The sequence below is a fragment of the Pimephales promelas genome, chromosome 13 (assembly GCF_988280905.1).
Source record: "Pimephales promelas chromosome 13, fPimPro1.hap1.1, whole genome shotgun sequence".
Taxonomy (NCBI): Eukaryota; Metazoa; Chordata; class Actinopteri; order Cypriniformes; family Leuciscidae; genus Pimephales; species Pimephales promelas.
The window spans coordinates 11,085,689-11,097,860 of record NC_142781.1 but is presented as its reverse complement, the minus strand read 5'-3'; the positions used below and the strand labels follow the sequence as shown (position 1 = coordinate 11,097,860).

General features: G+C 37.7%; 1 protein-coding gene across 2 annotated transcripts in view; it reads right to left on the bottom strand.

The window, feature by feature from the left end:
• trim67 (tripartite motif containing 67) overlaps positions 1-12,172 on the bottom strand; it is a 73,909-nt gene that overhangs the window by 55,332 nt on the left and 6,405 nt on the right. For both annotated transcript variants that reach the window (XM_089118470.1, XM_089118471.1), the window contains exon 2: positions 2,166-2,261. In XM_089118470.1, coding sequence (XP_088974596.1) covers positions 2,166-2,261 — 96 coding nt within the window. The remainder of the gene's footprint in view (positions 1-2,165; positions 2,262-12,172) is intronic.

Below are 12,172 nucleotides of genomic sequence, written 5' to 3'. Positions count from 1 at the left end.
AAGGAATAAGGAAATTTCATCCTATTGAACTACACGCAAGTGCTGGATTACTCACACAGGTCAATTTATTAGATGAATTAAACTTGCAAGGGAAACGCAGCGCTGTTCCACTTCGTATAACGATAGACTATCACACTAAACGCCATTTAAATGTGTGTTGAAAGTTATAATGTTATTCTATATGTTAGTTTGTTTGTATACCAAAATAGCAGCTAGATCAACATAAGAATAATATACTGACCATTAGGGTTGGGTATCGAGAATCGAGTATCGATTGGAACCGAGACTAACTTTTCGTTTTTCCCGGAATCGTTCAAAAGTTAAAATTTCGATTCCTAGTTTCGATATTCACAGTCCGCCGAGCGGAAGAAGAAACCGCTGAACAACACCAACGAAGAAGCGTCTACCGGAAGTGTTGGCATAACCGCGCGAGTCGAACATGAGTACCTTACGTCGGCGATCCAAAGTGTGGCTTCACTTTTCTAAAAATAACGAAATCTTGGCAAAATGCAAAATTTGTGATAAAAGGAGTATTTTTACAGAAGGAGTATTTCCTTCAGAAAGGCCGTTGGTTAGCAAGGTTAGCTAAACTTTTTTGACCCTGCCTCTTAAAAGAATCGGAATCAAGAATCGTTAGGAACCGGAATCGAAACAAGGAATCGGAATCGGAATCAGAATCGTTCAAATTCAAACGATACCCAACCCTACTGACCATATTCTAACATTTTATCATGTCAAGCTAACATTATAACATTCATATGTTTTATGTACATTTGCTCACCTGTCTAATAAAGCTGTAAAGTCGTGACTCGTGAAGTTCTGTCAAGTCCAAATTAGTCACGGACGCTATCTCTCTGTCGAGTGGAAGTCAGTCTTGGACGCTAGCTCTCGGCATCTCAAAAACATCTCGCTGATATTGATCCTCATTTTAGTTCTCCTTGTTTGTCCCAAAGTCTGCTTGCCATTATATGACTGACACGTTATCACGTTAGACAATGTTGATGCACTTGCACAGCGAGTTGAAATTAAATCATCAAGGACAGTCTATTTTTTTTATTGAAGAAGCGCAGAGAAAATTTGAGTAAAGACGACTGGAACTTTTTGTCAAGTCAATCTCAGTTTTTTGGCGGTTTATATTAGTGGGAAATATGAAATTGCTGGCAGTAGTAAAAATGTTGAATTGTGGTTTAAGGGGCTCATTAACGCATATGAAAAAAAAATGTGAAAACTTTGAAGAGGTGTGGAGTGTACAAAAAATGTTGTGCTGGGTTGAAAATGATACATTGCACTTTGTGGAAGAATTTGAGAAGGCCTAATAATTTGAGTAGGCTTATGAGATTTCTTGTTAATGTAGTGTTTTTTGTTTTGTTTTGTTTTTTGATGTTGTGTAGTTAATAAAGGTGTGTTAAATTAAAAAATCTCTCTCTCTTCCAGCTTAAACTCTGCACTTAAGTAAAAATAGCTCAGAGCTCGTAATCCTGGAGGTATCGGGGCAGAATACAATTGAAAATTTGTGACATTAAATGCATGTATGGATTGTGTGCAGCAATTGCATTGATCAGTATTCAATACAAATGAATGTTAAGCTACATCAGTTTAATTTCTCTAAATTAGACAGGGTTTGTCCAACCATGCTCCAGGGATTTCCAATATGTTTTTCCAACATTGTTTTTCAACGTTACATTATGTTTTATTATGCTCAAGAGATAAGGTTTCAAGCTTGTCAGATATAACTAGTTTTATATTTTTATTAATTTATGTTTTCTCTGCCTACAGACACCCCCATGGAACCCTGGTTGAAAACCCTTTGATGTTCAATGCAAAAACATGCTAACAAAAATTCATGTTAACATCTGACATATGGAGTGTTTGTTGGATACATGCTGAACATCATAATTACCCCACTTCATTTTTAACGAGATATTCATTTGCATCTTTAATGAAACACTCGCAAATCAAAGAGGACAAGCTAATATTTGAGTGCTGCTAGCATGGCTGTTTTGATTATGTTATTAATTTTTGCTCTGATGTGAAGAAGGCAATTTTTTATTCACAAGTGTTCAAAACATAGTGATTCTCCTATGTAAGCATTTAATATTTTATGAGTTTACATCATTTTCATATTTCTAAAACATCATAACACACAACAAAGCCAAAGAATTTACCTGTATCTGCTGAAGCAAATTTTTCAGTTGCACCAGGAACTCTTTGGCCTCCTTGGCTTTGTCAGACACTCCATTCAACGCCTGGGACAGCTGACACTGCACACAAAAACACGGGTCACATGCTTAACATGCTTCAAAATGACATGACGTGAGTATTTAGAGTTTTCAACCCAACATTACATGACATCCTCAAATATCTCTCAACGTTGCCTCCATTCTTAAACATACCCCAAATATTTCAAAAATCTTCCAACTCAAAAGGGGTCAAGGTTTGGCTACTTGGCACAGGCAATTACGCGCACATGCCATAGCTAAAACATTACACTGAAAGAAGTGTGTTTAACTTTTGACAGCCAATCCAAAGTAGCCTTCCACTAAAAGAAAGATAAAGACCCACTGACCAGGGGCCTCACATGAACTTGATCTGGCCATGCAAATCCAACATTACTCAACAATCCCAAACAATCCCAAAATTCTCAAAAGATCCAACATAAATGAGCATTCTTATAACAAGCAGGTCCAAGAAAGCAAGAGAAAACAATGGATCCAAATGCAGATATTTAATGAAGAACGAGAAAAAAAAAACAATCCAAAACATGGACAGATTTCAAGGAACGAGAATGTGACAAACAACAAAAAAAAAACCCACAAACAACAGCTGACAATGATACACATGGAAACTAGACCTTAAATACATGAGGGTTAATGAGAGAACAAGAAAACACCTGGGGTTTTCAATCATTCTAGATAAAACTACAAAGAACAGAAAAAAAATCACGGGGAAAAAAGAAACAAGAATTTCAACATGAAAGTTCAAAATGGAGGAAAATGTTTTCGATTTGAATCCCATTTCCAAAATGGATGTACATACATTTAGGGATTATAGTGTTGCAAAAAACAGGAAATAATTTGATTATGACGATCATTTCTGCCAAACAGAATAGTATATGTATAAGAAAAAAATATGTCTTCGTTTCTTTATCGTTTAATAGGAGCCGATCGCCAAGACATTAGAGAATCATTTTATTAAAAGTCAAAATGTTAGCCATTAATGTTTTGTGTGTAAATAAAAATGTAAATAATGTATGCCTTAATTCCCACTGTTATGTAGAAACAACATAAAGACGTATATTTAAAATAATTGTTTAATGGCATCTGTTTATGAATGAAGGCCAGTAGGCTAGGGGTGTAATGATATTCGAACCGAACCGAAAAACCGCGATACGGAATTCGAATACTCTCATTGCGTACCGAACATGCCCCGCCCCGGCCCAATGGACCTCATGTCTTATGTGTACAGTAGACAACGAATTCAGTTTTGTAGGCTAACCACCATTAACACCAAATAACAAGCTCCGTGTTTTGTTACTTTCGATAATAAGCAAGGTGTAATCTTTCAAATTATATCTATTTGATCACAAAATTCAAACAATAAATGGCGTTTTGGCCCTGTTAATGATATCTTGATTATTTAATGTGTTTATGAAAATGACAACAGTGTAAATTATTATATTTCAATAACAAATTAGAGTAAAAACACAAGGTAATGCAAAAAAAACTGCCTTATGTTCAGTTTACGTGTTTTCATACAATGTGTTGTGTGTTGATTATTATATCTAAAAAATAAATAGCATCTGAATTTTGGTTAAAAGTCTAGGCTACAACCTTTAATGTTATAATAATATGCGGCTCCCTATATAGTTTACAGCATTAGCAGATTTTTTTTTTAATCCTTGTGAAACATTTAATTGTAATTGAATTAATGTAAAGACAAAGACCATTTTTTCATTAAACCACTTTAAAAAAAAAAAGAAGCAATTTTAGCTTTCTAAACCGAACCGAACCGAGACGTTACAACCGTGGGAAGACCGAATCGTCAGTTTTGTGTATCGTTACACCCCTACAGCACTGATATTAATATCGCTAACTTACTGATGTCTCGATGAAAATGACCCCACCCCACCACACAAATTTTAAACATTTATTAGGCTTAAAAAATATAACTTATAATTTAAGTGAACTTAAAACAAACCTTACATAAACCCATTATAAACGTCATACTTACCTGTGCCTTCCTGTCTAACAGGTATAACACTGAAACTGAATAAGGTTATCAAACAATCCGCACTTCATAAATATAAATTGAATATTTATATTTAATACTAAATTTAATTACTAAATGAAATACTCTTTTTCATTTGTCCCATTAATATTTGCCTAAACAAATCTTTTAGGATTTGAAAGATTTTGTATTTGACTGATATTTGAATGATGGTGGTATCGCATTGGGTCTGTACAGATTATTGAAATATGCCGACTTAATAATCAGTCACGAGAAGCTCTGCCCAGAGGTTAACAGACCTCCATAATCCATAGGCAGTAGAATTAAGATAATTTGGATTTGAGATAATCTCAAAGCAAACAAAAGCTTTGCATCATGTTTTCTTTATCGTTAAAACGTTAGCCTATTCTATTTTGTGTGCCAACAATCTAATTCTGATCTGAGCTCTAATAAAACCCTCAACTTGAGCTCAAGTCTAGCCGACATTTGACAACAGATCGGGTATACGATCAGAAATCCTGATGTGTGTGGCTCAAAAAATGTAATTAGCTCAGTATAAAACCATTCCTAATAAGGATAGGTGTATGTGTGTATGTGTATGTGTGTGAGAGAGATGGAAAATTAACCATGGTTTTATTATAGGCGTATTGAACATTTGTATAACCAAATAAATACTATAGTTAGATTTGCGAAACTATGGTTAATTTGTGATTATCATGGTTTAACCACAATAACCATGTTTTATTTTTTATTTGTAGTAAAACCATGGTAAATTTTCAAAAGTGTGCATTACCACAACATTTATCTGAGAAGTTCACTATTCTGAAGTCTCGTGAGATTTTGCGAGATTTCCTGTAAAAAAATCCTGTGTACCCAACATAAATTCAAAAAGAACTGTAAATAAAAGTGTTAATTGTTAAGAGGAATCCGAAACAAATCTGTTACATTTCAAATGATAATTCCTAAACTTTAGCAAATGTCTATTTTATGCAAGAAAATTGATTCAAACATTTTTTTTTTAAACAATGCTTTCATAACGCACACAATAGAGGGTGAAAATCATCCGAGAATGAGACTCTGGCTTGACTAATGATCACTCAAGTCTGTGGAAAAGACCCTGGCACCAGTCCATACACACACACACACACACACATTTCATTCCCACCTGCTCCTTCCTCTGGGCCTTCCCTGGCCTTCTTCGATCACTGGGTCTTAAATCACGGAAGAAACACACACACATAAACAAACACAAGCAGCCACACACACAGACGTATCTCCTCGCTCTATTAATGTGCCATCTGCCAGGGAAAGCAGCCCAAGCCTGCTAACAAGACCCTGACAGATACCCCTCTCATGGCCCACTTCTCCCAGTAGGTGTGCCTGAGTTCGAGAAGAAGACACCCGGACACTGCTGGGGTCAATGATGCATAGGGGTCACCGTCTCACCCCTGCTTTTGTGTCCACAGACCCTGCACAATCTGCCTCTCCTTCACACTACTCAAACTAATTTCAGCCAAAGAATCAAAACAAAGAAATTGGCTTGAATTCATTCCCTTGCTTTGTTAAAATAGTGTTAACAGACATGGAGTGCAAAATGTCACAGATATAGTTGTAGTTTATTGACCAGTCAATGCAAAGGTCATGTGGTCAGAGTCACTTACACAGATTAATTTGGAAAAAAATTGATAAAAAATTACAGTAAAAATATAATCTTACAAAAGCGTTCTATTTCAAGTAAATGCGGTTCTATTGAATTTTATATTCATCAGAATCCACACAAATAATCAGCTCTGTTTTTAACCTTGATAATACTAATAAATGTTTATTGAGCAGCAGATCATGTTAGAATGATTTCTGAAGGATCATGTGACACTGAAAGCTGGAGTAATGATGCTGAATTTTTTTTAAAATATATTAGAATTGAAATTGTAATAATACTTCACAATATTACATTGTCTTTCGACCAAAATGCAGCCGTACCGACCCCAAAACCTTTAACATATAGTGTGTTTACAATTAACATTTTTGTGAAATGTTTTTATTCAAAAGTGTTTGTGAACGCCAATAATTGGTTATATATTTTGTTATCTAACTCAGTGACATTCATTTTTAAATATGGCGTAGGAGTACAAATAGGGGCCACTATATCATTTCAATCTCAATAAGCTGGACAATAAACTTTGGGATAAGAGGTGTCTGCTAAAAGAATACGTGCAAAAGTAGAAAGTAGAAAACACTGCTCTGATATACTGAACTGAAACATTGACTACGTTTACATGCAGCCAATTTTCTGGTTATGGTCGGGTTAAGGTCACTATTCAGGTTTCTGAAACAAAAGGAATAAGCTGTTTACATGCGTGAGCAGAGAGAGTTTCTCCTGTATACATGGAATTGCAATATCCCGATGTAAACGGCGACGCACGGTGAGCGTCTAGACGTACGAACAACCTTAAGACGCAATATGTGCCATTTCCGATTCTTCTTCCTGTATCCAAATACAACAACAACAGCAGCACGCGGATAATGAATATTTCGGGGCAGATAGCGATCGCCTTTGTTTGCGCTTTGATTCTGGTAACGTTAGTGAGCTCGCTCCAAAAGTATGCTGTGCTGTGTCTCGCCCATAGACAGTAAAAGAAATGGACAGAGCGATCTCATTGGAACTCCATTGAGACGATTGAAGCCCGTTTTTGGCAATTTTTTAGCACTTCCGTCCCTGACGCGCAGACTCAAACAGAGCTTGACGACGTAGATGTGACGAGAGCAACCCGTCTGTATTCTAGTGGCTGTGGCATGAGAAATCTGAATCATTCTCTTCCGAAACTTGCAGAGGCGGAGAGTGTGAGTAGGAGCTGTCCATGAACTAGAAGCAGGAGACACTTTTGCTAGGTATTCTGATAAATTATTTTGTCATTTTGCCTCCATGTTTCCCCGATTGCGCGCCAGCTTCTCCTCCTGTCCATACGGTAATCTCTCTACTGTGCGACAGAGAGTCGCGTGGGTATGACGCAATCGTTAGCCTACTTTCACTAAAACTGCTTCTACGGGGCCATAACATAAGCTACAAGGTAATGGACCTATTTATACATTGTCGTGTTTCTTTAGAAATAAACAAAGGACAAATGGGGTCTTCAAACGCCTCAGATGTAAAGTTATTCACTGTCAAAGTGACGCCAAAATGAACGGGAGTCAATGGGAATGCTAACGCAAGTGAAGTTCTGCTACAAGATGGCAGCTCCCGCGAGGCTTCAACTTCCGGTTGATGGATTACCCCCTTGGTCTCGCCATGTTTACTTCCGGTATACTGTGTGCGCCAAGAAGTTTCTCTACTCAAAAGACCAAGATTCCTTGCGAATAGAACATGCGCAGAACACAAATCATTATGGGGATATCATGCCAATACACGTTTACATGACCAAAAAATCAGGTTAGAAAAGGGGTACCCCAGTTATAATATCCCGGTTTTTAAAATCCAGGATATGAGCAATATTCAGGTTTTGCCGGTGTTTACATGGCCGTTCGCGACCGGGTTATTGCTAATATCCTGCATGTAAACGTAGTCAGTGATTCTGTGATAATGTGGAGAGCTTGAAGAAAAAGGCTTAGCTAATATGAAATCACATGGAAAAGTGGAGCTCTATTATCCCATTATCTACTTCAGTAGAGCAACGGGATGAAGAGCTGATGAGACATGAATTTAATTGAATTTATAGACAGTGGAAGATGTGTGTGTGTGTGTGTGTGTGTGTGTGTGTGCGTGTGTGTGTGTGTGTGTGTGTGTGTGTGTGTGTGTGTGACATCATAGGGACATTTCAATAACTGCTGCTGGTTGATTTTTCTGACAAGGCAATTGGGCATTTACCTTATCAGCATGTTTGCTGGACGTGTGTGTATGTGTGTGTGTGAGTGAGTGAGTGAGTGAGTGAGTGAGTGAGTGAGTGAGTGAGTGAGTGAGTGAGTGAGTGAGTGAGTGATAGAAGACGATACAAATCTGTGCTGATGTTTTAGTGACCTTGATAGTGAGTCCTCGGGGAGTACGCACTTAAGAGTGGGCCGTTTTCCCCATACACACATCCAAAACTACCTCCCTTTCTGACTCTGCTCCAAAATGTAGTGAAGTGCCTCATGATAGGCCGAAACCTTTTTAAGGCAGCATCCTAACTGATATAGACACCCATAAATTGGGTCACATACTTTTACCGGGAGGGACGTTCTCCATTAGCTTATATTATTTGAGATTTCAGTAAAACTATTGACCACCATGCAAACCACAAAGAAATGTGATGCGAAGTCACAGTGTGCGCCTGCAGCGCTGTGTGCGTAGCTATAAAAAGGACAATCACTACTTGACTGAAGTAAGTGCTAAATGCACTTGAGATGCAATCGCTTTGACTTTGTCTCATTGACATACGACTTCAATGCCTCGTTTTTTAAAAATAAACACATTTAAAATGCAAATTATGGCATATTGACTGTACATAAATATTGAAATATTTGTGGTTTAGATATTTTAATTAGCTTAGCAAGAAATATAGTGCATGAAACCAAATGTGCACCAATGACATGAATTAGAAACCGACTTGTAAAAAGCAAACAAATATGAGTCAGCTAATGCTAGCTTGATCCTCCTTGAGCTTTCCCTGCTGTCAAACGAAGAGTCTGTTTGTCAAAAGCTTTCATTCTTTCACATCCATCTTTGTTTTCCAATGCAATCTGTCCTTTTTGAGATTGATACTTACTGTATGCTAATCTGTTTCAAATGCCATAAATACTGAGCGGTCTTTGGTTGTTTGGATGTTAGATGCTAAGATACTTGTCAAATTATGTCATATGAAACACTACTAAAATGACTGCTTTGTACAAGCTTTGATTTGTATGAAAACATGATTTGTAGGGGAAAAAAACTAAACATGAAGGTCCACCATCAAACCTTATTGGGCCCTATTTTAAGGATCTAAGGTCTTGGTCTAAAGCGCACGGCGCAAGTGCACTCAGGGCGTTTCCGAATACACTTTTGCTAGTTTAACGACGTGAAAAGGGGTCTGCGCACCCGGCGCATGGTCTAGAAGGGTCCCATCAAACAAATTTAGGTTCTGGGAACGTTAGTTTTTGGTTCCCAGAACGGTCCTAGAGCTTTTCCTTAAGGTTAAGGGAACGTTCCTGGAACATTCTCCTTACGTTATAAAATTGGAACCAAAAAAATAACCTACATGGAACGTTCCAATAACGTTCTTCTATGGTTCGCAAAAAAATAACCTCATGGGACCATTCGGGAACGTTAGGGGAACGTTCTGTGTTTGCTGGGGTTGTCCCTATTCTCTTAATGAGTAATGGGTGTGTTTTCAGTAGTTTGCAGTAACAGGGGATTTACAGTTATTTACGACAGTGTAAGTACACCACAGCAGCTCTAGGGGTCGCTGTTTCACAAAAACATCAAAGCTGCATAGTGTGCCTTTAAATGCCAGTTGCGCTCGCGCCATGGTGGATTCGCTATTTACACGGCGGAAATTGCAAGCGGAAAGACGGAACGCTTCTCTAGCGAGGAAACGCATCAGCTTAAGCGCGCAAGTTTAAAGCTAGCAAGCAGATCATCTACGGGACAAGCCGGATTCCACCATATCTTTATGTACACAATAATAATATTTTACATTTTACATTGTAATACTTTTATTTTCATATTATCAGACCAATTTGAAAATATTTGCTATTTAAACAACGTGGCACAGGACGTGAAAATGATAACTGTGTCGGGCTGAAACTAGCAATAAACTGAAAAAATTTAAACCATAATATGGCCTTGCGCCATTATAATAACTGACATAGAATAGCATCCAGTTTGTGCTGCGTGATTACTTTGCTCATGCGATCATCTGGTGTTTTCTCCTAAATAAAAGCTCAAGGGTTTATTTCTTGCAAGTGAAGAAATTAGGACAAAAGTATTTTAATTTTCCTATATTATAGTGTAATGTAGGTTAAAATATTCTTTTAACAATATAACAATAAAAATATAACGCTAGAGATCTTAATGTTAGGTTTTACATGCATCTTTACATATGTGTTGGGAAAAGGGAGAAGAAAGAGTTCGGCAAAAGGCGGATTCGAACTCGCCTTCAGGGCATCAAAAGCTGCTTTCAAACACTTCACACCCTACGACCTACGCCACTGAAGCTGTTTCAAGACGGGCGTCTTTTTGATGTAAAGACAAGCACTTAGTGCAAATATACGCTCCGTTATAGAAAATGTTAAAAAATAAAAAAATATATATTTTCTTCCCTTGGCTTGGGCCCCAAGTCCACATGGCGAACTTCCAATACATTTTATCAGACCGGCCCTCGTGGCCTCGAAACACTACCGGCCCACCGGGAAAACTCCCGATTACCACTCCGCTACTGGGTAAAGGGATAGTTCAAGTTATTCTAAACCCATATGAGTTTCTTTCTTCTGAAGAACACAAAAGAAGATATTTTGAAGAATGTTGATAACCAGACAGTTTCTGGTCCTCATTGACTTCCATCTGCAAACAAAAATACTATGGAAGTCAACTGGTTGGTTACCAACAATCTGCTTAATATCTTTGTTTGTGTTAAAGGGATACTATGCAGTTTTTTTTTACCTTAACTGAACATTTTAAGAGTTATTGAAATGGTTATATGACTTCTTTTGGGTTGAATGGTGGGCGTATCGCCTTAACACGTCACGGCATGTCATGCTCTGCGTGAGTGGCATTTACGACAGTATTGTTAAATACAAGTACTCTAACTGAATTCCTGCATGGTGTCCCTTTAAGCAGAAGAAAGAAATGTGTGCAGGTCATAATGTGTGCGTCATATGCGCCACACACCGGTCTCGAGTCCCACGGAGGAGTGATGACTGTGAATGACGTCTGTGAAGGCATGGGACATTTTATGTTGTGTTTATATGCGGCATTCATCCATGAGGGGCTGCTTCTTACTTTCGTTTTGTTGTTTGTTTATGTTATCTTGAAACTTTACACTGAATGTTCTCTGGTTTCCACCTCCTTCTTCCCGAGCTTAGTTACAGTGACCAAATTTCAACCCTCAATGGGACATAAACAGGTCATACAAATTTGCTACCAATTTGACAAAACGTAAAATAGTCCTCGTCTACATTGGAAACTACAGAGGAGTTTGGTGTTAGCATGTTGCTAAGCTAACAACACAGTACAATAAAAAGGCGAGGCAAAGCATTTTATTTATCGTCCGACACTTTGCAACTACACCACATTGTTTTAACATGTTTCCTATAACAATGTCTGACATTTACGTTTTATAAATTCGCAATTGCAAGTTAAAAAGTCAGAATTGCAAGATATAAACGCGCAATTATCTTTTTTTATTTTTTTGTCCTGTGGCGTATACAACCTTCCATTAAATCGTCCATACAAACCAAATAATGAATGTTCACACTTGGATTTCAATCGGACATGCAGACGGATTTGGACTGACTGTCTCTGAACGAGGCTTAAACATCTTAAAACTAGATTGATTTACTTGAGAAGAAAAATAAAGTAAGATACTACTAGGATTCAACTAGGGACTTAATTCAATCAAGATATATTCTCTGAAAATGTTTTTTTAATATCTTACAGTCCACAACGTTTCATTCTTCAAGTAAATGATCTTATTCTAAGAATCGGGGTAAAACGATTGATTAATAAAAGGATTTTTGCAGCGTGAGCAGCTCATTAGGCTCTAGAGCCTTTGTCTCTGTCTCTGTCTCTGCGGGTGTGTGTGTGTGTGTGTGTGTGTGTGATTAATGCTGTACATCTGGAGGTCAGCAGAACCAATCACCCATCTGACCCACCCGGCTCACACAAATCTCCCTATACCGATGACAGCATCCCTTTCTCTCCTCCATTTATCTCCCTGCTCTGATGTTTGAAATGGAAAGAAAGTCATTGGCATCATCATTCTTAAATGAATAA